Source organism: Ochlerotatus camptorhynchus, unplaced genomic scaffold (assembly GCF_037179485.1).
Source record: "Ochlerotatus camptorhynchus isolate MF236.1 unplaced genomic scaffold, CSIRO-AGI_Acam_v1.1 ptg000767l, whole genome shotgun sequence".
Classification (NCBI taxonomy): Eukaryota; Metazoa; Arthropoda; class Insecta; order Diptera; family Culicidae; genus Ochlerotatus; species Ochlerotatus camptorhynchus.
Genome location: NW_027041234.1, coordinates 694,568 through 722,472, shown reverse-complemented (window position 1 = coordinate 722,472; position 27,905 = coordinate 694,568). Strand labels below are relative to the sequence as shown.

Genomic DNA, 27,905 nt, shown 5'->3' with positions numbered 1-27,905 from the left:
GCAATGTCAGGAATGCTCACGAACCCCCAACATTTGCCAGAAAACTTACTACTAACTCAAGGTATCTTCCAAATAAGCTTCAAAATTGCATTTTTTTTTTTATCAAATGTTAAATTCAGTCCTCTATATCCGTAATACGCGCGCGAGGCTCAAACCTTTGTAGACTACTATTTTTTTTACTACTACTATTAAATCATATATCAAAAATCCATCATCACCATCGCGGCGAACAAAATAGTTTTTGCAGTGCTACAATAATTATTAAAAAGTCGTTATAACAGCTATCCATACAAAGTAATCCGTTAAAAATAACTTCGTCAAGATACATAATTTGTCAATTCATAAAAAAAAAATCACTGGATAACCGTTCAAAAGACAGTTTTAACGTGTGAAATGCAATGTCTCTTAAATTCTGCTAATGTTGTTGAACGTTTAATGTGTCTAGGCATCGAATTGAAAACATTTATTCCTTTAAAAAATAATGAATTCTGTGAAGCACAAGTCAAGAAATGTGGTGTTCTTATTTCATCCGCGTTTCTAGTATTATATCTATGATAGTCACTTCCTCTTTCAATTCGATCACACAAATATCGAGGCAGCAAACCGTTAACTACTTTAAAAATGAACACCATAGTCAAATATACAATTCTTTGCTTCACCGACAACCATTGTAAGGCGTCTAACATCAAAGTTGAGGAAGTGAATCTATTACATCTCAAAATCAAACGCATTATTTTATTCTGCAAGCGCTGTAATCTCGATATTTGTGTTGCATTCGACAGAAATAAAATGGTTGGGCAAAAGTCTAGATGAGGAGAGATGATTGATTTGTATAGCTGTATTTTACTGGCAATAGTTAAATCGTTTTTCAATCGACATAGAATTCCATACTTCTTGGCAATTTTCTTGATGACATTGTCAATGTGAGAGTTGAACTTAAGTTTGTCATCAATAATCACGCCAAGATATTTAATCTCCTGAACGCGATCAATAGTCTCATCATCAATTACAACAGAGACGTTCTCATTTAATCGATTCCGCGAAATTACCATAAATTTAGTTTTACTTGTATTCAATTTTAACTGCTTACACTTCAACCATCTACTTAGATACTGCAAATCTTCATTCAAGTGTGAGACGGCAACTTCTAAATCCTTAGCTGCAATGAATAACACAAAGGTCGCAAAACCGTAAAACACGTCGCAAGTCATTAATATACATAATAAATAACAGGGGCCCTAATACACTTCCCTGGGGCACTGCAAGGGTATTCCCCACGGGACTGGAAACAGAATCATTAAAAACAGTCCGTTGAGTTCTGTCTGACAAATAGCTTTCAAACCATTTATATGCAGTACTCGTAATTCCAAAGCGCTTGATTGTACTTAACAGTAAGGGCCTAGAAATTGTTTCAAAAGCGCGTTTCAGATCCAAAAAAACAGCAACAATCGTATCTTTACGCTCCAAGTTGTCTTTCCACTTTGCTAACACCAAATTCAATGCAGTTTCACAAGAATGACCTTCCCGATATCCCGATTGTTCTGGTATCAACAAAGAGTTGCTATTCAAATACTCCAACAGCTGGCCTTTAACAACAAGTTCTAAGATTTTCTCTAATGTGTGCAACATGTTGATGGGACGAAACTCTTCGACTTTAATCGTTCCAGCAACTTTTTGAATAGGAATCACTAAGGATTCCTTCCAAATTTGTGGCACATGTCCATTCTGCAATGATTCATTAATAAGGTCCAGAAAGATGTGGCCAATGACATGAAAGCAATCTTGAATAACTCTAGCATTAACATTATCTACTCCAGCCGATTTTCCTAATGAAAAACAAATAACTCTAAGTTCATCTAATGTAATTGGGTGAAAAACTTCAAATCTGCAACTACTATTAACTGGCTGTTTTATTTCGTCAGGTTCATCGACCAATTCAATAGATTGATTAATCAATGAAACACTGTCTACGAAATAATCATTAAACTTAGATGCAATTACTTGTTCTGACTGTTCTAATGTGCTATTAAAAGTTATGGACCGCGGTTTGCAATTACTAGGTTTTAATAAAGATTTCAAAATTTTCCATAACTCTTTGCTGTTGTTTTGATGCTGATCAATCTTCCTTTGAACATATTCACAACGAGTTTTCTTTATCGATTGTGAATACTTATTACGCGCGATTGTGTACCTAGTCCAATGATTGTCATTATTAGATCTACAAAACTTTTTGTACCATTTGTCCCTTTTCCGTTTAAAACGCAAAAGATCCAAATTGTACCAGCTGTTCGAGTTTTTCAAAGAAACAAACTTTTGCTCAACTAGTTGATTGGTACACGTTTTCAAAGCGTTATTAAGAACAGCTGTAGATTCATCTAAGTTACCAGCCGCGAATGGAAAATCCAGGCTTCTCTCAACAAGATTTGAAACAGCTTGCTTCGAATATTTCCTCCAGTACTTCAATTTTACAAAATTATCGTTATCGTTAACATGGTCTAAGACATTAATCACTAAAGTCTCATGATCGGTTATTTTCAAATCAGTATCCGTAACTGAACAAATGGAATCAAAATTGGAATAAACGTGGTCAATTAAAGTTCTACTGTGCCTGGAAATATGCGTATATTCATTTACCGTTTGCTTTAAATTAAAAAACTCAGCTAAACGCTTCAAATGATTCGAATTATGGTTATCACGCCAATTAATATTAAAATCACCAGCCAATATATTTAATTTACTAGAATCAAGGAATGTCTCGAGCCAGTTCTCTAAAACTTCAACAAAACGCTGGTCACTAGAACTGGGAGAATGATACAAAACACCATAATTACCCATCTTCATGCCACGTACAACTGTAATGCCCAAGAACCAGTTGCCATCAATAACTTCGTTGGTACGAAGGTTGAATTGAACTGATTCTTTGACATAAATAGCAACACCGCCAGTGTGTCTAGAATGTGATAAACAAGCAGCAACAATATATCCCGGAATACTATACTGATCAAAAGCTTCAGTTTCTACAATATGAGTTTCAGATAATAAAACTAAAAGAGGATGTTTTTCCTCAACAATCTGACGTAATGCTACGTAGTTTGTTGACAACCCCGCAATATTCAAATATAAAAAAATCGAATTGATTCACATTCCTGGAACTTGACTTATCACGAGACGAAACGACCGATCATTAGATTTTTTGTCATTTTCCAATGACCAAGCTCTCATGAGAATAATTCTTATTTGGTTTTGACATCAACATTTCTAACTGATTTAGATGAATTTAAGCAAGTAACCGTATGTAATCGGTAGAGTTAAAATATTTTTAAGATTTCCTCGGTGCAAGTAACTTTAATAGCAATACATGAGCTAATAATCACGATGATCACAACACTGTCGCGTTCTTTTTTTTTTTTTTCCTTTGGTTTGTTTTTTCCGTCGATCTTGTTTTCCGTGCTGAGCACCAATGCTACCGACGTGCCAGGAAGGCAGCTCCCACACCTGGACCCTACCCTATTGACCCATCAACTCATGAACCGGGGACCAACGGCTTTACTTCCCATCCGAAGGAAGGCGTGATCAGAGATGTTATGCCTCAGAACATCCCGGCGGCGTCGACTGGGATTGAACCCAGGCCTGCTGGGGTGAGAGGTAATCACGCTTACTACTACACCACCGGCGCCGTTAACTGTCGCGTTCTATCATGACAAAAAAATCGATGAGACTTTGAAGAAAATCTCAATAATCGTTTACTCATCCGATGATAGTGACTTTGTATCTCTGTAAATATCGCGTGAGAAGTTTGGGAAGCTTTATATAGGGCTGGTAGCAGGTCACTTTTAGTGACTTGGTCACTATTTGAAGCCAGTTCCTAAAAAGTCACTTTTTACACCAAAAAGTCACTAAAGTCACTATTTCCCTAAAAATAGCCACTCAAGTCACTTTTTCACTACTAAAATAGAGTGAAATTTGAAAATATCAACAAAACGTTTAAATTGAGTACTTGGCACTAAGAAAGTCTACAGTAGTTTTAACAAAATATACATATGACGGAAATGACGGCTTCGGCATGACAGACTATTTTCGGCAACCGAAATTGAAACACTATTTTCACTGGATTTTCTTACGAAAACACTTCGCTGAATGCATGCAAACGATTCTTTATGCTTTCAGCTTCAATTTGACTATATTTTTACCACTGAGAAAAAGCAATCTAGCAGGGTTTTCTTGAAATGAAACACACGCACTACAAATTGCAGCTGATTTCGAGTTGCCGATAATAGAACAGCAGATTTACATGCAGTTCAAATGAAACGGTTGCCGAAGAAAAACTGGTTGCCGACAATACTCGCTCTCACTAGAGAAGATTGGAGCTTTGTAAAAGCGTTTCAAAACAGTTTTTGACAATTCTTTCGACTGAAATTGTTAGAGCAGCTGGCAGCAAAAGATTGTAAACAAACCAATACTGCATATGTGTGCGTTCCATAGAGAAAAAGGCTATAGAAAGAAGGTCGCTGCTTAGGTTGCCGAGAATACGTAAATTCCCCTATGTGTTACAACATTAAAAAATTTAACCAGGGTGACGAGTGAACCGCAAAACTTTAGAACGCTATGAAAACTATTGGGAAATGCCTACAATTTCGATTAAAAATCGGGTAAAATATACTTCCTTTCCCAGAAAATAAAATTGTAAACCTTGGAAACTTTCCAAAGGTATTTGTCTGTGATATATTTTCAAAAGATGATTAAGAACTTTAAAGAATCCAAAGTAAATTTTAAGAGAATTTTAAATGATTCTAGGGATGACACCAATATATATCAGAGAAGAATACCAAAGTGCAGACTACGAAAGTCTCATGTAAAATTAAGAGCTCTGACGACCGATTTCTTTTTCTCCGCTTAAATCTTAAGCCTGGTTTACCTATATAGATAAACTTGGCTTAACACATACGAGCGTTGCTTTTGATTATTGTTTAAATTATTAGAGACGCAAAATTCAGCTCCGAAACAATTTTGGGAATAATTCTAATATAATTGAGATTGAGGATTCTAGGTCCAATTCTAATGATAATTCAAAATTAGTTCTGAGATGTTGCTTAAGGGGGTTCTGATGAAAATACCGTGAACTCCAAAGATGGTCTCTGCGGATAGTGCTAGAAGAATTCTGGGGTGATTTCTGACGATACTTCCAAGAGAATTCTAAAGAGTTCGAAATAAATTCCGAGAAGAATTCCAATGGAATCGAATTTTGAGGGTTCAATCTCAAAGGAATTCTGAGAAGGGTTTCAAATTTTTTTGTAGATTTTTGTTTTGATAATTCCTAAGAAAAACTATGGGGATTCTAAGGAGAATACGAATTGAACTTCCAATTGAATTCAAGGGAGAAGTCCAAGATTATTCTAAGCATAAATTTATGAAATTTCTGAGGTTAATTGCATGGAAATTCTAAGGATGTTTTGTTTAATCGAAAATAATCTACTTTAACTAATCATGTGTTATTACTTCATGCGTGAATTTAACGATTTACATAGTCGGAGATGCTTAACGTCAAATATCAGACCTAAAGTGGAAATTTTATACGATCGATTAGGAGATTCAATTACAGAGTTGATAGTTCCGTTATAGTACGGCAGTATGAAAATTGTATACACAAAGTAGAAAGTGAGCAAAGGACAATTTTGAGGAAGGTACGAATCGGGTAGATGGTGTTTACGTCAGATGGCGACTTGAGCGTGAAACAAACGGTAGAGCTGTTTCCGGACATCAGAGGTACATGAGCAAATCGGCGATCATCCCTTTTGCCAGTAGTGGCAAGGAGGAAACACCCCTCACCATCCCTCATTAACGGATGAGCTAGGTAAAGGAGATGCTCTACCCTATTCGTACCTTCCTCAAAATTGTCCTTTGTTCGCTTTCTACTTTCTATACACACATTTCACACTGCCACACTATAACGGAACTATAAACTCTTTACTTTCATCTCCTCGTCTATCGTATAAAATGTCCCATTTAATCCTGATATTTGATGTTAAGCATTTCCAACTACGAAAATAATCTATTTCTAAGAATTTTGTTGATTGTTCTGCAAAGAATTTCAAGAATGCAATATTTTGTTTGTAATGGCTTATTATTATTAGCCTCTAAGTTTAAGAGAAGGGGAATTATTCTAAAAAAGTTCTTGAGATCATTCTGAAGAAATTCTGTGAAAAGTTCATAGCAAATTATGAAAGTTATTTACCTAGATATATCAAATATTTAAAGATTTCGAACGCAGAATCAAATTCAAGATCATAAAAAAATGGGAATTACTATTCATCATGAACAACGTAATCAAAAGTAAATTATTGAAATCTCTTCAAATGCTCTTCACAGTAGATTCGATTAAATTAGAGGAATTTATAAAATTTGATTTTAAGTTCCATGACATAAAAAGTTTATTTAAATATCAAACCGTATTTGTCTTTCTTAGTAACCATATAAATGGTTACTTATTTAGTATTTACAAGTCACTATTTGGTCATTATTTCCGTAATTTTAGTCACTAAAGTCACTACTATTATATCGTATTAGCACTACCAGTCCTGTTAATAGAAGTGAAGCGAATTTATAGTAGTTCAGCGATCTTTGTGGAAGTTAAGCGAATAAACTTGAATTTTGTAAAAGTTCAGGGAATTTAACAGAACCTCGGTCAACTTTGTTAAAACTTAGTGAACTTAGTGAGGTATAGTGCTCAGGGAATATTGTAGACATTCAACAAACTTCTAAGAACTATTTTTGGGACTTCCTGGAAGTTTTGGAAATTTTATGTCGCACATATTACAGGGAATGTTTATAAAAAGTCTTCCAGGAAGATTGGAAATTGTCATGGACACTCTGAGATCTGAGTAGATATTTTCTACAGTAACTCTTCGTTGGATATTCTTGAAATTTTTTGAGAATTTTCTTAGAAACATTCCAAGATGTCTGCAGATTTGCTTTTCCTTAGATTCCCCTGTATATTGTTATTATTCCCTCTGGCATTCCATTGAAATGTTTGAAGCCTTCAAAATTATCTGTATACCACTTTTGGAACCCCCTCTTGGAAATTCTTAGAATCTACAATTATCTTGGTATTCTTAACAATTCTCACGAGGTTGCAATTGTAAGCAATTGTAGTTCCAATCATGAGCATAGCCATTACTTACATTTGATACAAAGGCCCTTTTCACATGATTCTCGAGAAATGTCTGGAAAATCTATTCAGAAATATCAGCGAATTCTCAGATTTTTTTTAGGAACTTCCCTTGAAATTTTGATCTACCTGGAATTCCCTTTAAATTCAGAGAATTTTTTTTTTAATTATCAATGATTGTCTTTGGAATTTCGTTGCATTTCTCGTATCATTTTTTTTTTTCAAAGATCTGAATTTTAAACATTCTTTGAAGCCCGGTAACTTTAGTATCTGTCCTAACATCGAAAAGTTTAAGTCAATAAATTTTCCAGCTTAGATTTTAGAAAAAAATCTATATACAAGATTATGAAATATTTTATATGTTTTTCCACATTCCTACATATCGAAAATTATTCCAGGCTTTCTTAATTTCTTTGCATTAGAGATCGCGAATTTCGTAGTCCTAACATTAAAAAGTCCAATATTTCTAAAATTTACCGCAGAATGTTGCAATTTTTTTCAAGATCGAGATTTTAAATCATAAATAGGGTAGGTGTACCAGTTATGGCCATACGTTCCTATTATGGTGTGTTCCAGTTATTGCCTATGGAATTCCCATAGGCCATAATTGGAACACACCATAATAGGAACGTATAGCCATAACTGGTACATCTACCCTACATGTCATGTTATCTTTCCAAGTGGAACATTTTTTCTCGTTCCAGAATATAAAGTTCCATAGTTATGAAAATTTTGTTTACAGAAGTTCCCATATCCGAGATCTTTAAAATTGCTTGTCATAAAATTGTCAAAATGTGTCTAAGTTCGAAACTTTGAACATATTTCTCTGCATCTCAATTTTTCTCAAGTCCCAGATTTCTTAATAAATTTCTGTGTTCAATCTTTCACATCCCGAAATATTAGCGAATTCTCAGATTTTTTTTAGGAACTTCCCTTGAAATTCAGAGAATATTTTTTTTTTAATTATCTAAGATTGTCTTTGAAATTTCCTTGCATTTCTCGTATCATTTTTTCAAAAATCTGAATTTTAAACATTATTTGAAGCCCGGTAACTTTAGTATCTGTCCTAACATCGAAAAGTTTAAGTCAATAAATTTTCCAGCTTAGATCTTAGAAAAAAAAATCTATATCCAAGATCATGAAATATTTTAAATATTTCTCCACATTCTTACATATCGAAAATTATTCCAGGCTTTCTTAATTTCTTTGTATTAGAGATCGCGAATTTCTAAGTCCCAACATTAAAAAGTCCAATATCTCTAAAATTTATCACAGAATCTTGCCACTTTTTTCAAGATCGAGATTTTAAATCATAAATAGGGAAGGTGTACCAGTTGTACCAGGTGTACGTTCCTATTATGGTGTGTTCCAGTTATTGCCTATGGAATTCCCATAGGCCATAATTGGAACACACCATAATAGGAACGTATAGCCATTACTGGTACATCTACCCTACATGTCATGTTATCTTTCCAAGTGGAACATTTTTTCTCGTTCCAGAATATTGAGTTCCGTAGTTATGAAAATTTTCTTTACAGAAGTTTCCATATCCGAGATCTTTAAAATTGCTGGTCATAAAATTGTCAAAATGTGTCTATGTTCGAAACTTTGAGCATTTTTCTCTGCACCTCAATTTTTCTCAAGTCTAAGATTTCCTTATAAGTTTCTGTGTTCAATTTTTCACATCCCGAAATTCTTTCTAATAACCAATTCGCGATCTTAATCTTAATTTAACTTAGTAAATGGATTGTTTCGAAAATTTCGAGGCAGATCAATTAGTACTGTGTGAGTTAATGAACCTATTGATTATTCAATTAATTCTGATTTTACGAAGACAACTTATTGAATCCTTCAACCATTTGTATTACTTTAAATAAACTTGAAAAATATTCATGGTGGGTGGTTAGTTTATAATATTTATCAAAGTGGGTCAGGGTTGCTTCCACTCAGCTGCTATAAAAAATGTTTTTCGGAATTAGGAAATCAATACATAATATAAAGATATGTTGAACTTGTAAGTAACAAGAAGAGATCGTGAAGTATGTGTTTGACACATAAAACCTGTCAATTTCGCTTTCAGAGCGTCACAATCAGCAATCTTATGATTCGCGAGCGTTCACTCAGAGTTAAATCGCTAATTGTGACGCACTGAAAGCAATATTGACAGGTTTTATGTGTCAAACACATACTTCACGTCCTCTTCTTGTAACTTACAAGTTCTTATTATCATTATAACATCTAATGTTTTCATAATTAGGAAAAATATATTTTATAGTAAGTGAGTGGAAGTAACCCTCAAGTGGGTGCCAATCAACGAAAGATTGGATCCATATCTTTCATATCTTTCCGATCAATAAATGTCACTTTTGGTAACTTTTGTTTTGTTTTACAGTCCCTATAGTCCCCATAGTTACTATTTTCGTTATTGTTTCAAAACAAAACAAAACAAATATTGCTACATTATTCATAATCAACATGTTCAAGACTTTGCATTGCAATGCTTGAATATGAAATCATAATATTCAATATTAAAATCCTTCACATGTCTGCCTAAAGTTCAAAAAATCCGTCGCCAATGCTTAGCAGTCCTCAGTAGGATGTTAAAACAATATGCTGGACAAAAAAAAATTATGATTGGACTTTAGCTACTTATAAGACTCCAATATACCGGAACTTGTTACTTGGGAGGTACTTACATAGCCCTTCATAAATTCGGAAAATGGCTTTTTTCATTCGGATTTGGATCCTACAAAAAAAAACCTTTGTAACTGTAAGAATAATTCCCCAACGGATTTCAAATGATTTTCGTGGAAAAAAATTAAAACGAAGAAATCAAATTTTTTATATAATATCAATCTAACGAGAAAAGTGCTCTACAATTATTGGGAATTCTCGATGAAAAAAAAAATAAAAATCTTTGCATCACAAAATGATCCATTCCAATCCTGCTAGGAGGATTTGCTAGGTACTGTTGTTTTTTTTTCCTGTGTTCTCTTGACACATCTTTTATGTTTTCCTTTTCCGCTGATTTTGCTTTGCTTGTTTTGTGGTTCTTCCATCATCATCATCGTCATCATGTTGGCTACGATCATTGACAAAAGTGTACACACCGGCAAACAAAAGAAAGATTGTTAAGACTCGCGCGTGGAGAAGAAGCAGAAACAAGAAATCATCACTGAGCTGCTCTGCTCTCTGTACACGGAACGGATGGTCGGCGCTGGCTGGTTCAATTTGGACGATCAGAGGAAAGGAACAGCTGCAGTGGCGGCCGGAGTAAGTCGTTTGTATACTGTGCAGCCAGCCAGCAGCAGCAGTATGTTCAAGAGAGCGCGGGTACTCCGATCGTGTACATACTTGGTTTCTTCTGCTGTGCTCCTCGCGTGCGTCGAGAGCTGTTGAGGAGTTGAAGTTCAATCCTCACTGAAAGCCTGAACGTGATACGTGTGCGGTGCGGTGGTTTAGTGTTTTTGATACGGTCCGGTCGATGTGTGCCCCTCTCCGGGGTCTAGAGAAAGCGAGAGAGTGCGCGAAGCTGCTGCGTGTTGTTGAGGAACAAGCCCGATCGGTCTCGGTCTGTAGGTCATCGCCGGTCGTCTCGCGACAAGTTTCGCGCACAGCAGTACACCTTGGCTGGATGTAAACTTCCGTTGTAGCTGTTCTTTTCGTGTTGTTGTTATTGTTAGTGCATGTCCCGGAGCTCTGCGTGGAGTGCATTTCCGTTCCGGTCGGCATTGTCGTAGCCTTCGTTCGACGCAGGATTGTTTTTCTTTTTCGGAGAAGATAGTGAGTGGTGAATGATCCCCCGACAGAGATGAATGGTACTTGTTGTCTCATTACTGCTGTTACACTACACATCAGAGAGTTGAAGAGTGTTGTATTGTGAAATAAGATAAGAGTTCCCATCGTATCGCTGTTGAGCTAAAGAGCAGCATGATGGTGCAATGGCTTCTCGTTAACCTGTGCCACCGTCGGCCACTGTAGAAGGTCACCGGAGTTCAAGTGGATGAGATGTGAATAAAATGTGCCACTCGTCGTGATGAGATGTGTACGATGCAACGGGGCTCGTTAGTCAATGTGTGAAAAGTGTGCCGTTGCAGGCGGTGATGGTTTTTTGAGTTCATGTAAGCTCTGGAAAAGGAAAGAATTAATTCCCCCTGTATAGTGGCGGTGCGTGCGTTTGAAACGGGGAAGAAGCAGATGAAGAGGAATATACACATGCTACGGCGATGAAACCCGGCATTATGTGAGATTACATGGTGCATGGAGGAGCTGCTACATGGGAGTGAAAGTGGGGGTGGGCGGAATTCGCACAAGTGTTGTGGTATCATCAAGAGTTAGTCATAGTAGGATAACCGTAAAGTGCAAGATTTCGTTGCGGTTTTTATGTTATTTTCTTTGCTCGGCTTAAGCAGACGTGGAATTGGTTGGAGAAGAAACTTGGAAGAAGCAGAAGCGGTTTCGTACCGGAAGTTGGTTTCCGATCGTGGGAATCATATTGGGAGATAGGAGCGATACACAATGAAGAAAAAGGACAAAATTACTGTGATGGATATCGTGCTTCTGTGGGCACTGAAGGTAGGATCTGTGAAGGAAGTTGTTTTGCAAGCTTGTAATGGGAAACTTTAGATGTGGTTGGCAGTTGGAAACCTCATAAAACGATGGTTAATTATGCTACATTTAAGCGTTTGAAAAAAAAAATATATTTGCTTGTAGTTGTTTTTTGAAACTCTTCTTTTGATATTTTCCTTGAAAAATTGTCCCTGGTCTGCTACGCATAATATCCTTTGTATTTTCCTGACAGTTCCTTGCCATTCAATAATCCTCAAAAAAATTCCATTTTTAACATAGGAATGCGATTCCCTTGAAATTATTATCGGTGCTCAACCCTCATAATTCACATTGATTGAACGAGGCTTTTTTGGTTCGCACCCCCTCCATATTTCGTCCATGTGTAAATTCTTATTATTTGCAGCGTGTTTCAAGCAAACTGTTTAGTTTTATTGCTGAAATTATTTAATTTAAGATACACCTGATAAACTGATTTTATGTCTTTTTAAAAGCATTTCGAAAAAAATGTCGAGGGTTCGTTAGATGATAAATGACTAGAGCAGTTGAAATTTGTTGAGAGAAAAAGTCATTGATAAGCTAAGGATAGGGTAGAGCACTACTTCGTCGTAATTCACCATGCTCAAATCAATAATAGGTTTGTTCCGATGCGTTAGTTCATTAGCTACCACATAAATCCTATTAGAGTGCATTGTACGAATATTTACGCGAATTGTTCTCAAAATAAAAGAAGCACTCCTAGCGAGTCCCCTTTTTCTACGTCTATCCGTAGGACGAAGAAAATCTAATGGCGTTTCAATGCGTTATGACGGAATTGAAACTCGTAGAACGAATTTAGATTCAAGAAGCAGTATTAGATTTTAAACAATATCTCAACAATTTGTGACTCTTTATCAAATCAAACGGTACGTATGGAAAGGTGAATAAATTTAAAAGTCATTTTTGACAGAAATGTTCCATTTTTTGTTTAAACTCGTTCAGAAAAGAGAGGTAAAGTGTGGGTTGTGCTTAGTAGGACGGAAATTAGATCAAAAACCCTACATATGTTAACGTATACATTTCTTAAAAAATGTTAAATTTAAATATTTTAGCGTATTTATTCGTATAAAAAAAATACATTTTTCCATGATTTTTGATACAATTTGTGCCCAGAGACATTTTTTGTTTTTTTTTTGTATATTTCCTTACACAGACATCAGAATCCAATAGCTAATACGACAAAAAACGATCGATACTTCTTTTAATGCTTTCTGATTCATATTGTAAGTTACTCTTATTATTCTGCACGAGGAAGTGGTGTAAAATGCGCCATGGGGCTAATTTAACCAACAAATTTTTTTTTTATGGTCTATTCAAACATACTTATAAAGATAAAGTTCACGTGGTGTAGTGATCAAAAACAATTTTATTTTTAATAAAATAACTTTAAAAATTTGGTTAGGAGAAATGGCTCTAATGTTGGCCTATGAATCTAAGATTGGGCCCATCGCTAAAAATCTGTTATTTATCAATTTTATTTAGATGAACGTGTCATTGGGATGGTATGGTACTTATGGATATTTTTGGTCGCTATTAAAAATTTAGTCGATTGCTGAATTAAGGCCCACATTACATCCATTTCCCCTACAATTTCGGATTTTCTTCAAAAATGTACAAAGTGGTATATATTTTTTTTCATTATGTATCAACATTCCTGAATTTTGATTGAACAAATATTCATGGTTTATCCATAGACAAACAGACATCACTGGTAATTTGTTCATCGAACACGCATTTAACGGTCAATTTAAATGTTTTTAGTTGGTAGTACCGCCACCTGCGTTTGACGCTTAAACACTACCGCCATCTGTTCAGCGTACTACCCATTACAGTATACTCAACAGATGGCGGTAGTGTTTTAGCGTCGATGTTTTATATTAAAAAATTTGAATGTGTTATGTTTGTTTGTCTGTGGTTTATCTGTTTAATTTTAAGCTTGATCGAGTGCGTCTGTCGGCAGCTTGAGCAATTTTTTATAAATCTCTTCTTATTTGAGAACCTTTTTAAACTGCTATATTTTTAAGAACAAGAAGGCAAAGAGCTGAAATTTTGATCATAAATGAAAGAAGTCGAAGATCTTACTTTTCGCTTAAATTTTATCAAAATATGATTAATACGAATAAAATCATTGCAGTTTAATTTTGTTTCTATCACATTTGGCTATTTACTGACATTAATATTGCTATCACATTCTCATTTTGCATTTTTTATGGTAAAAAAAAAAATGAATAGTATTGCCAAACGTTAAAAGTTTCCGCCAGCTAAAACAGAGGTTGAAAAGGTATTACGATATTACTGCCATATAAAGGGTTTAAGTATTAGAAAAAAGATCAACTATGGGCATATTTATATAACTGCGTTGAGACCAGTTGCCAGAGCCAAATGACGAATCAGAAGAACAACTCGACCATCTAATCTAATCTAACACAAACACAGCCAGTTCATGAAAGCATCCTGGAAAATGATAGATATACCTCCATCCTTTTTCTTGTCTATTTGGTATATTTTATACATCAGACATGCGCAAAATATATCAAAACGGCCAGGCCTACTGTGCAGCATTTAAGGGGCAAGATGATTCAGAAACATTGGGCCTATTTAAATCAATGATTTAAACACGATGCTTCAGAATCCAATAAATGGATGAAACGTGGACATCTCGAACCGTACGTTCTGTTGTTATAAATGATTGGTCGTTGGGAGCATCTTATCTAAAAAAGTTAATTGATGCTCCATTTTCCTCGAGTGGTTGGGACATGAGCACTAGCTCTTGTCTTAGCCCTATATGGCTTATGGTTATAGCGCCATTACTCGCTTTCTGAAAAGAAAAAAAGATGGAATAAAAGGCCGCAGGAGAAAGGAAAAGGAGGAAGAAATCCTAGTTCTATCATCCCTTGTGTATGAACTAAAAAACGGGTATCTAATCAATATACAGGAAAAGTTCGCTAAAACTCGCAATGACTCACGAAGTTTTCCTTTTGTGTGCCTATATTTGCCGTAACTAGTGATAGGAAAGGAAATGTTGATGTAGTATTTACTCAACGAGAGGTCACCGAATTAGTGACACCCTCATAAGTACTACGAAGTTGGGGTACGGTATTAGGTCAGGATACTCCTCAACCAGGCGATACATCCAAAAGCATATGATGTTTTTTTTTAGGAATTCGAGTATAAACCCACGATCTTATGCACAGTAAGCAAACGCAGCAGCCGCTAAGCTAGCCGAGTTCCTCAATTTGTTTTCTTAGTACTGTATTAGTGAAATTTATATGGAACATAATGTTACAAACTAAATAAATAAAAAGGAAGGATCTCACCCGAATATTCCTTGAAGCTCCCGAATACAGTTCTGAAAAGTTTCTTGGATCTTGATTTTGGAAAACCGCTACTCGTTGCCAGCCCTCGGAAAGAGATGCATCAAATGCAACAGTCCAGCATCTCTCGCTATCACTATAAGCCTACTGGATTCACACCATCGTATTCATCTTGGGATCTTCATTGCCCATCAGCTAAGACAGTTTCCAACAAACACCGCTCCTGGATCTTCCTTTTTCACTTATCATCCGCCATGGTCTGCTCTATTTCGATCCTGTCTATGAGATTTTGAACAATTGAACAATCGGAAGTTTGTTAGCATGATTATGCTAAGATTTTAGTTAAAATCACCAAATGAAAATCAGCAGCAAAATTAAAAACGTGTCAACTTTCCAGCGCGACCTACTTCCTCGGAAGAAGAACTCGACCATCCCCGATTTACATGAAACTTTGTACTATTCTTTGTTTCGAAGACAACATTTCGGTCAGAAGTGACGTTTTCGTGCTACAATTTATTGAAAAATGGCAAAGAAGCCATTTAAAAAAAAAAAATTATTCGATCCAACATGACCGAAGTTTTACACAAATGTTAATGATTGCCCATAACAAACAATTATGCAACGCCTCATGCAAATCGGCGAAGGCCGAGTCAAACATTATTATTTTTTAGCTGTTTGGCCTGGAATTGCTCTTGATCATCATGGACAGTGCCAGCTTTTTAGCCACGTCATAGTTAGGCGTGTCGTACGGTTAATTCAACCTACAGAGTTTTTAACATGTTATAAGGCTGGTGACATACTTCTCGTTGATAATTATTATGCTTTAAAACTGTAGTCTGAATATAGCATTATAATGATGTTTTCGGCAACGTGGGGCTTTAGGTAGTGATGAAACGTCGCTAGAACTATTCCACAGCCACACGCAGTATTTGAGCAAAGTCAGACGCACACTTTTTGCCTGTAGATTTGAAGACATACTTCAAATCTCCGCGTACACCGTACAGGTTAGGCAGAGAGTGTGCGTTTGACTTGCACCCTGTAGCATAGTTAAAACGTGCCATTGTAGCATGATGTCCGCATGTTGATTGTAGATTCCGGAATCGTTCACGAAAGCCAGCAGAACCTCCTCTCTTTTTGGCTCGTTACAAAGAGCGTCTCGTAGACTGCAATCTAAGCCATGAAGCTGTCTATATTGCTGATAATTCGGGCAGGTTGATAAGAAGGGCTCAACTGATAGATGTATTGTACAAATTCCACAGGGAATGTGGAAGTTTGTCCCCCCTGCCATGTTGTGGGATAGCTTGATGTAACCGGTACGCAATCTGGAGAGGACCCGCTGGTATTTCCAGCTCCCATTCGCCAGTTTCTCCTTTATTTTTTTCAGGAAGGAGCTCCTATCCTTGTACCATTCAGCCCCCCATGCACTTCAAACTACACCTCTGACACATGTCATGATATCAGCTGCAGGGATTTGTCTTGTTGCTGCCAGTCTGTCCACTTGCTCGTTTTCTGTGGTCTGTGGTCACAGTATAGAAAGTCTGACAATTTCTTATGACTTTATCTTAGAATAATTTTAGAATTCTGCTCACAACTCTCCTTCCAAAATTATGTAAGAATCTTCCTCAGTATTTTGTTGAAATCAAAACTGATTACTTTTAAATTTTTCCTAAAATTTCAGGTTAGTGCTCAGGATTATATGGACTGTTCTGTAATTTGTTATATCCTTTTCAAGTTTCTACCAACTCTCACTCGAAAAGCAGTGAGCTATGGCAACATGGTGTCGGACCTTATTTTTCGTTTTATAGCTGACGGATTTCACGCCAACTCGTCTTCGGAGTTGGCAGCACCCTCTCAGAACCTTATGAAACTTTGTGGGTGTGGAGACTTAAGCAACTTTGAGTACTTATTTTTTTCAAAATTTATCTCGCCTAACATTTGATAAGGGTCAAAGTTTTTTGTCGATTTTTTTTCAAATCGATATAGCTTAAAAATGACAAGCCCTACAAAATAGTGATGTATGGCGAACTTTTAGCAAATAATCTGAAATTTTATAAAAAAATTTAAATAAATTAAAAAATTGGTTTCTACACTCTAAAAAAATATATTTAAAAATTAAAAGTCATTTACCCAAAAATGGTACCCCTCAGATTTGCTTGATATTTTTTTCTCATGAAAGGCAATATAATTACCTAACTTTTCTTCATACATCGCAAAGTGGGCGCTGTTAAGGAAAAAAAGTTGTTCGAACAACAACTTTTTCATGTTAATTTTTTTTTAGCGTGTTTCACTCAAAGTCGAATAGTAATACGCGCACAACCTTATTAAAATCCGTTGAAACTTAATGAGCATAAAGATTTTGACCTTTTGATAATCTGGGCGTGCTTAAAACAAAAATCTAGCCTAACATTTGAAAGGGCCTAATACAGAGGATTTTCCTGCATTTCGAATGGTGTTTTAATAAATGAAAACTCTAGTGTTTTTGTTTAGTGCATAATTTATTTTCCTATAATTCTCCATACATAATTTGAGTTTTTCATTGATTATTAGTCTATCGGAAACAGAGTGAAATTTTTCGGAGTTTCCTTTGAATGTGAAAATCGCTTAGTAGAAATTATGTTTTGAGAAATAGGTACAAAACAATGAAATTTTTGTGTACCAGGTATAGTTTTTACATGACTGAACAGCTCCTTGAGTTCATCGGACATCTTTGTGTATTGATCATTTGATATGAAGCAGAAGTTCAATTTTGTTATGCTTGTATCTGTTTGTTTAACTGCCCAGTCATACAGTTCTTGTGGAGTCGCATCTGAATTTTCCCCATGTTTGTGGAGCACGAGCTGCATAAACCGCATATCGTACAGTCGTGAAAATTTGATAGATTGTTCACGTTGGCCTACCAATCGATCAAATTTGTACGATAAGCGGTTCATCCAGCTCGTGCTCTAAAAAAATGTTGAAAATGAAGTTGTATCTTCGATGTACAATCCTTAAACCACACAGTTGAAACAGTTAAAGTTATTATTATTTACCTAGTGTATCATCAAATTCCTGATGTTCTGATTGCTGATGACTTGTTGATGGTTGCGGCTCTTCAAACTTCCGAGCATGGCTTGATTCTTTTCCATCCGATCGCCTCTTTTTCGGGTGAGGTGTCCTATTGTGCACTAAAATTCCACGACACGATTCACAAATACGCATTGTTACATCCAATTGATGATCAAAGCCCCATGAATGTATTTTCTCTATGAGACTTGATGATAAATTACGTAAATTATTGCGGCTGCAATTGGGATTGTTTATGTTGGCACTACATTGCACCCTTTTAATAATCAATTCAGCAGATTTTTCCATTGTTGTATATATAAACACTTTTTCGTTTCAACAACTATGCAGCACTACACTTTCAACAACTATGCACTACAGCAACTATGAGCATTGTTGTGATATCACCAAACTTAAATATTAGATTATGTCGGTAGAAACAGACTGCGGTGCTTTAAGTTTATACCTTATATCTCTCATGTGACTACCTGCGTTGTTATATAACTGCTATATAGCAGGTAACTTAACGAATATTTTAGGCATGCCTTAAATAATCGTTAAGTTACCTGCGCTATTATATGTATTCACTTGAGAGATGAGGTATAAACATATATGCATATTGCTTACTAATGGACACACCTAATACATAAAAATAAATGAATGATTATTTTTCTAATTAAATTAATCACAAATACATGAATTGAAATCTTTTCATGAATAAAACATACTAAGTGATTTTTACTTAGTTTACCTGTTGATTTGGAACAATTTGAGGGTGGTTTTATAGAAGTTGGATAGAGTGTATGCATATATTATAATACAATCCATCACAGGAAAGTGCAAACCATGCTGAGATGGCTGTTCCTCATTAGAACGTTTTGTTCTGAACTCTTATTGGACGATTTGCAGGTAACTTCTCTGTACCCTTTTCAAATGTTAGGCTAGATTTCGCCCAGATTATCGAAAAGTATACCCATAAAGTTTAATCGAATTTTAATAAGGTTGTGCGCGTATTACTATTCGACTTTGAGTGAAACACGCTAAAAAAAAATTAACATGAAAAAGTTGTTGTTCGAATAACTTTTTTTTCCTTAAAAGCGCCCACTTTGCAATGTATGAAGAAAAGTTAGGTAATTATATTGCCTTTCATGAGAAAAAATATCAAGCAAATCTGAGGGGTACCATTTTTGGGAAAATGACTTTTAATTTTTAAATATATTTTTTTAGAGTGTAGAAACCGATTTTTTATTTTATTTAAATTTTTTTATAAAATTTCAGATTATTTGCTAAAAGTTCGCCATACATCACTTTTTTGTAGGGCTTGTCATTTTTAAGCTATATCGATTTGAAAAAAAAATCGACAAAAAACTTTGACCCTTATCAAATGTTAGGCGAGATAAATTTTGAAAAAAATAAGTACGCAAAGTTGCTTAAAATTGCTAAGTCTCCACACCCATAAAGTTCCATAAGGTTCTGAGAGGGTGCTGCCAACCACTGGATGAGTTGGCGTGAAATCCGTCAGCTATTTAAGCATTTTTAAGTATTGATTTTTTTTGGTCAATCATTCGTACTTTAACGTATTTAATGTCCCACTAGCGCCACCTGGTGAGTGCATTATGAGCTGCACTTTGTACCATAAAATTGGTCTTGATGTTCATGTCCATCTGAATAACTTTGCCGAAGACGGGAACCTTCGATCTAGTGAAGATGTTAAGTTAAAGCAAACGATTTAAAAATAATGTCATAATAGCGACCCCCCCTGGTGAGTGAATTCCGAACTAAACTCTTTTCCTTAATATAGGTTTTGCTCATCTGAAAAAAACTTTGCTGAAGAAGGGAACAATACATATTAGCAGGATCTGCTGTAGATAGCGTTATATAATATAAGATGGCGCAACTTGATCATTTCCGTTTTAGCGCCATCTGTCCATAATTTTGAAGACCTTGTATTCCTGAATATCTTTGCAGAAATAAGCAACATTCTATTTGGTTGGGATCTCGTGATATAAACATCTCTAACATCAAAATATGCGACTTCCCCGCCTCATAAAATAAACTTTAATACTGTCATACATTTTGAAATTTCATTTTAGACTAGTTCACAAAAAGTTAATAAAGTAACCTTCCTTGTAGTATGGACACATTAGAAATCGTTGCTTGAACGAAAAGCCAATAAAAAGATGCGATGTTGAGCGAGCTTGGTCTCACGAGTGAACGTTGAGAATAGATGATCCAGGAGATCTCGAGTTGAAGTTCAGAATAATTTGCCAAAGTTATGAATACTGATCAAAACTGTCAATTAGGGCCCCTATAGTAACGTTGGGCTACCTTATTGCGATAAAGAATTAAAAATACAGTCGTCCCTCCACAACTGAATGTTGAAGTGCCCTATTAATCTCAAGTTATAGAAAAATAAATACACTGAACTTATCTTGAAAGGATCACACAAAGCAAGGCAAATAGTTATCTTTTATTATGATCCTGTAAATTGATGTCGAGTTGATATATCCAATTGTTGCGAGTTGATAGTAATTTATTCATTCACCAAAACGCCAAGTCAATACAATTTTGAGTGAAAATTAAAAAAAAATTGTTTTAAACTTAAATAACAAAAAAGTACCCTCTTCAATATGTTATGAATATTTATCAAAAACAGCTTATGGAAAATGATAAATTTTGTGGAATTTTCAAGTTGGAGATTTAAAAATTAACAAAAATCATAGGACAGCAACTTTTGGTAATATTTTAGATCTTTTTGTTTATAATTTTTGCACAGGAATCGATTTTGAAAGTCTTGAAAATGGTTTTCTGTGCATAAAATGTTAGAACAAAAAGTTCAAAAATTTGTTCAAAACATGTCGATAAACGATTTATGTTAATTTTAAAGTGTCCAACTTGAAAAATTCATAGAAATAGAATTTATAAAAGCTTTTTAATAAAAAATATTGAAATTTTTTTAAGTCATTCATTTTTTGTTATTTCATAGGGTAAATTATGGCTTCGGCACCCTTTGACTGTTTTCGGCAATCAAATTTTAAACGTTGATTTCACTGTATTTTCTCACTAAAACACATCCCTGAATGTATTTAAACGATTCCTTAGTCTTTCAGCTTCAATGTTGACAGGGTTTTCTTCAAATGAAATATACGCACTACAAAATACGGCTGATTTCGAGTTGCCGATAATAGAACAGCTGGTTAACACGCAGTTCAAATGGAAAAGTTGTCGAAGAAAAAGACACTGCCGATAGTAGTCACACTTATCTGAGAAGTTTGGACGGTTTTAAAAACGTTTCAAACCGTTTTGGAGAATTCTGTCGATTGGAATGTATAGAAAGCATGCAGAAGATAATTGCAAACCAACAAACAAGTCATATGTGTGCGTGACGCTGAAAAACTACAAATAGAAGTACGGACGCTGCTTAGATTGACTAGAATACGTAAATTACCCTATTTGAAAACTTTTTAAAGTGCTTTACTCAAAATTCCTTGACAGTGTGTATTCTTCCTTAAAAGCATTTTTCCTTTATATCAGATGTCATTTCGATTGGAAATCACGTTTTCTAGTTATGATTTTCTGAAAAATATTGCGAGATTCAAAATGTTTGCTCAAATTTGAATGATTGACCATAACAAACAATTATGCAAAGTTTTATGTAAATCGGAGATTGTTGCGTCAGATCGATTCGCCATTGGGCGTGGAACTGCTCTATTTGTCTTCATTGTTTTTGACATGTATGACATAAATGGGCTCCATATTTTTTTTTCCAAAAATTGCCACAATATCTTTAAAACGCCTAAATAGCCTAAACATGCCAAAACTGACTGACAGTACAAAATGTGCTGGAAGCTTGGCCAGAAAATATGTATCGATATTGGACGGCCTTGGCGTAGTGGTTAACATCCATACCTGTTTTGCCAATGTCACGAGTTCATATCTCATCCTCGGATAAGTCATGAATGACTCAAGAGTGTTGAAGTGACTATAATAATAAAAATCATATATAACAGGTATGTTTCGTCCAGTGGTTGATCAGGACCCTACCATGTGATTCCTTGGCGGTTCGATGGATCTACCCCAAAAAGGGTGACGACCAGGGCTGAAAAAATCACTAAAATTCATCTAAGTTCACTATGGATGAAACATTCATTTCATAGTGAATGCTGGTGATTTTTTCATGATTTTTTTTTAACTCTGGTGACGACGACTGATACTCGACAATCGAGATGAAAGAGGACGAAGTAAGAGTCCAAATTAACTGCATTCCGAGAGGCAGCGTGCCTACTCGGAGATTTGATTCAACTGTGTATATTTTCAGTTTGGTTTAGGGTTCATCTTTTATTCTAGATATATATTCAACGAGTAATACAAAACAGAATACAATTACTCACAGTGTTCGCAACAACGCTTTTGTATTGCGACACTAAAGCTTTAGACGCAACTTTGCATGCAAGCATTCTTCTGCTGCACAGGGATTGTCTCGATTTGCCCTATATTTGACACTTCTAGGGGTAAACAAATAAAATGAAAGTTGATAGTGAAACCCTTAGTGAAACGCAACACTGTATTATCCCGCTAATCCGGCACCCGATTCTGGATCCAGATAGTCTGGAAAATGTTGAATTCATTAATATAATGTAGTAGTCGGATTATATGACCAAAATTTTGTTGGATTAGTAAAGCAATTTTTATACAAATTTAGTTCGACATCGATGAGTTTTTCTTGAGATCGGCAAATATCATATTTTAAAGGTCAATCGCAGAAGTTTATGATGTAAGGCGCTTGGTGGCCTAGTGGTAACCTTTTTGACGTAGAACTACGTCTTTGTCGACTATACTGGGGTGCAAGTCAAAAAATATGTGTGGTGAAGGAGTGTTAGGTTTTGAACGCTTGTAACTTTGTCATTTATAGATGAAATTAAAATCCAAATACGCCAATCGATAGGATATTACATTACGAACCTGTTGAAATAAATATTTTTCCAATTTTTCTGTAATTAAACTTTTGAAAATGTACAAATGATAATTTTATCACTGTTTTCATGAAATAAGCCTTTTTCGCAAACCCAGTCATCATAAACGAATACCACTTGGTTGCACATCATTCTGCTTGAATCTGAAAAGATATAAATCAGCGCTGGTCTCATGCCACTGCTCATTAACGCTTCGGACGGCGTGGCGCTTGGTCCTGCAGTAAGCAGGACCAAATCAGCAGCTTAAGGTGGATCACGGCGTGACCACAATGAGGAAAAGCACACACGCCATTCACAACAATCTCTCGGCCCCCCCCTCAACAACCTCTCCTACCCTCCCCCACCAACAAACCTCTCCTACCCCCCCCCCACCATGAAACCTCTCCTACCCCTCTCCCCACCATCAAACCCCTCCTACCCCCCCTCAAATACCTCTCCTAAACCCCCCCCCCCTCAAATACCTCTCCTAAACCCCCCCCCTCAAATACCTCTCCTAACCCCCCCCCCTCAAATACCTCTCCTACCCCCCCCCCCCCCTCAAATACCTCTCCTAAACCCCCCCCCCTCAAATACCTCTCCTACCCGCCCCCCCTCAAATACCACTTCTAAAACCCCCCTCATCAATAACCCGAAAACGAGACAGACTTTAATGATCCCTTTTTTCCGGGAAATAAATTTTAAACATACCACAATCATTAGTAAAACCAAGTTTTACCAAATTTGAACAAAAAATTGCATTGAAGACATGTTTGATGACATTCAGTTGGTGAATTACACACAACTGACGGTAAAACATATCTGGTGCCTCTATATATGCAATTATATTAACATCCAAAGTCCATCCTATTTTACATATTCTGCACAAAAGAAACTTTCTGCTCCGCCCCATTCATAAAAAACTGCGGGAAATCCTATCAGGTTCTGAACCTGAAAAGATATAAAACAGCGCTGCTGTCATGCTTTTGCTCATTGTCGCTTCGGACGGCGTGGCGCTTGGTCCTGCAGTAAGCAGGACCAAATCAGCGACTTAAGGTGGATCACGGCGTGACCACAATAATGATGAAACCCCCTCCCCCTTTCACAACAACCTCTCCCCCTCCCCCTTCACAACAATCTCTCCCTCTCCCCCCTTCACAACAATCTCTTCCCCTCCCTCAACGACCTCTCCTAACCCCCCACCACCACTCATCAACAACCTTTCCTAACCCCTCCCCCACTCATCAACAACCTTTCCTAACCAACCCCCTCCCCACCCCTCAACAACCTTTCGTAACCCCCCCCCCCCCCACCCCTCAAATACCGCTCCTAACAAAACAATATCTATGTGTCAGCCACATAGGGGAAATGACGCCTTCGGCTTGCAAGACTATTTTCGGCAACCCAAATTGAAACACTATTTTCACTGGATTTTCTTACGAAAACACTTCGCTGAATGCATGCAAACGATTCTTTATGCTTTCAGCTTCAATTTGACTATATTTTTACCACTGGGAAAAAGCAATCTAGCAAGGTTTTCTTGAAATGAAACACACACACTACAAATTTGAGCTGATTTCGAGTTGCCGATAATAGAACAGCAGATTTACATGCAGTTCAAATGGAACGGTTGCCGAAGAAAAACTGGTTGCCGACAATACTCGCTCTCACTAGAGAAGATTGGAGCTTTTTAAAAGCGTTTCAAAACAGTTTTTGACAATTCTTTCGACTGAAATTGTTAGAGCAGCTGGCAACAAAAGATTGTAAACAAACCAATACTGCATATGTGTGCGTTCCTCAGAGAAAAAGGCTATAGAAAGAAGGTCGCTGCTTAGGTTGCCGAGAATACGTAAATTCCCCTACTTAAAATATGTACATTTAAAAACCATGCGTGACCACTAGACTGATGCAAAATTTGAAATTTTCGCTCCACAGTGCTCAAATGGTTCCAAATTGGGCCCTGATAAGCCTCCCAAAATTTGAACTCATTTAGTGAGAAACTGACTTGGCACAAACCATTTGAAGTTTATATGGGAATTACTATGGAGAAACCATAATTTCAGTTTATATCTATCTCAAAATTCACCAGTTCACTCTACTTTAGAAAATGATAGCTGAACTTGTTGAAAACCACTTTTCGATCAAACGTAAGGAACAAAAATTATTAATGATTCAAGTCCCTGATGTCTTATGATTATGCTCAATCAACTGTTCAGCAGGCAACATTGGTGTTTATGGCGCGTAGAATAGAGGACAAAAATCATGGCTACTATGTCACACTGCAGAATACAGTGTTGCCCACAATACAGTTGCTTAATCTTGCCATAAGATTATCAATCTCTTAAAAAATTAATAACTATTTAATTTGACGTTTGGATGAAAAATGATCTTCTGCAAAGTTGTAGCTGATAAAAATTCCCATAAGAATAGCAATAGAATGTGTTAACAGTACAATGTGTAAAAAGGCAAGAAGACAATGAACAAAAAGTTTTGTTTTCCCATAGTAATTTCCATGTAAACTTCAAATGGTTTGTGCCAAGTCAGTTTCTTATAAAATGAGTTTTCTTTTTTGGAGGCTAATCAGGACCCGATTTGGCACCGTTTGAGCACTGTGGAGCGAAAATTTCAAATTTTGCATCAGTCTAGTGACCACACATACTATTCATTTGCGTGTAAATTTCATGTGTACTTCTGAGTGGATTCTGTTTATGTGTGGTCAAATGAAAATCATGTGGAATTTCACATGGATATTTGTAAAGAAAATGTGTAAATTGTTTTGAATCAACCATAACCGAAACATTGAAATACTTGAAAATTTTAAGATAAAGTATAATAGTCAAAAATGCATGAAAAACAACAATTTTGTGTGGTTCTACGTCATACTGCGGTCGTGTCTAGGACACAACCCTTTACTTTTTTCTTATAGAGCAACATATTTCCCCCTAAAGACAACCACAAGACACGCAAAAAAACACCGTTCCGTTATTCGTGAAAAAAAATCATGATTTCGTGAACTGCTAGTTCATCTGAGTTCATGCCTTTCCTCCCGTAAACGTGATCACTTAATTCGGATTTTCAAAAATTTAATCACAAATCCATGAACGTATCGTAGTTCAGGTCTGTTCAGTATAACCAAAAAAATCGTAGTGTTATATAAATCACAAATTGAAATCATGATGTCGTGAACCATGAACCCATAAGCGTGATTTCGTTCTTGCTGCCTTCACCTTGGACCATGAGCAGAGCTACAGCTGTCATTTTCAGTCGTTGTTTATTATAAGTTGTTTGGTAAGTAAGGTACGAGTTTATATCAGCTAGATATGAACTATTCCGGTGGTATCAGTAGCGAGCACTGGATTACGGGCACTGATACAGCAGCAATTTCGTCTAGCTTCGGAGTGAACAGTGGAGCCGGCTTCAATGCAGGTGATTCGGGCGCTAGCTTGTTTGAAGAGTTATCTGGATGATTTCCTCCGGGAACATTGAAAATAATTTTAATATTTACATGTTCCCGTTTTCGAGAACAGGTTCGGGATATCAAGCACGTTTACCAGAACTGAAAATCATGATTTTCAAAACAGAGTTCACGTTTCTTTAACTTCTGTTGTCATTACTGGAACAATGCTCACGATTCCATGATTTTTATTCTTGATATATTTTCGTAAACGAAAAATGGACTTGTTCTGAAATTTATGACTTGAGGTTGATGAATTTCGGAACGGATTCGTTAACTCAGGGTGTCTACTACCTGGAAAAACCTGGAAAACCGGGAATATACAGGGAATTTTATTTTTTCTGTAAAAAAAAACCTGGAATATTCAGGGAATTTTGGTTCCACTCAGGGAATTTTCCAATTATCACTTCATTCGTAATTCAAAAGAAGTTTTTCGTTCAGTTTCTCGAAACGTTTCTTAAGGACACTGAACTTGACAAGCATCTGGCCGCTAAGACAACGTGTGCGAACGAGACATGTTCATGCAGAGAGTCTTGTCACGCTCGCTCTTCGCTGATTTGTATGTGGAGGATCAAAATCGTCGAAAAAGGAAACAGCTGAAAAGGAGAGACTTGCAACCGTCAAAAGGAAGCATACGAAGCATGTATTGTATAAGAATAAGCATGCGAGACAGCAGGTCTGAGAGCCTACATAGAATTTTTTTGAGCTTCAGAGAGGGTCGGAGATCTACTGAGAAATTTGTTGAGCTTAAGGGTAGTTCGTAGATCTTGAGAACAGAACTACAAACAAATTAAAAGTTATTAACAGAAATTCATAAAGACAAAATCACAAGAGAGGTCGTAGATCTTCAGATAAATCTTCTAAGAAATTTTCAAAACTTCAAGCAAGCAAAAATAATTTCAAATCAATTTGTAAAACTATAAGTGAAATTTTGCAAATTTTCAGGGAAATTCGCATAACTTCAGACAAGTCCAAGAATCTACAGTGAAATATAAAGTATTTCACAGAAGTTTCGACATCCTCGAAACATTATTCAACATCAGAAAAGTTCGTAGATCTTCAGAACAAAGTTACAGAACTTTGAAAAAAATTACAGGACTTCTGAAAAAATCACAAGAATCTCAGAAATGTTAATGAATCTTCAGTAAAAATTGCAGAACTTCAGGGAAGTTCGGCGATTTAAAAAAAATATTTACACGATTTCAGGAAAATTTGTAGATCTTGATAGAGACATTTATAACTTCAAAGAATCTCAAATATTTTCAGATAAATTTTGACAACTTTAGGTAATCTCCAAGGAAATTTTCAAATCTTCAGGGTAACCCGAGAGGAATTTACAAAACATCAGAGAAGTTTGCAGATCTACTGAGAAATTT

At 36.0% G+C, this 27,905-nt stretch overlaps 1 protein-coding gene across 2 annotated transcripts in view; it reads left to right on the top strand.

Annotated features, from left to right (window-relative positions):
- The window catches only part of Ptpmeg2 (Protein tyrosine phosphatase Meg2), a 243,455-nt gene that overhangs the window by 63,365 nt on the left and 152,185 nt on the right, over positions 1–27,905 (top strand). The window contains exon 1 of one of the 2 annotated variants that reach the window (XM_065238346.1): positions 10,538–11,740. The exons of the other annotated variant lie outside the window; for it this stretch is intronic. Within the exon in view, the coding sequence (XP_065094418.1) occupies positions 11,684–11,740 (57 nt within the window). The 5' untranslated portion in view covers positions 10,538–11,683. Of the gene's footprint in view, positions 1–10,537; positions 11,741–27,905 lie in introns of those variants that run through there. 2 annotated transcript variants of the gene reach the window in all.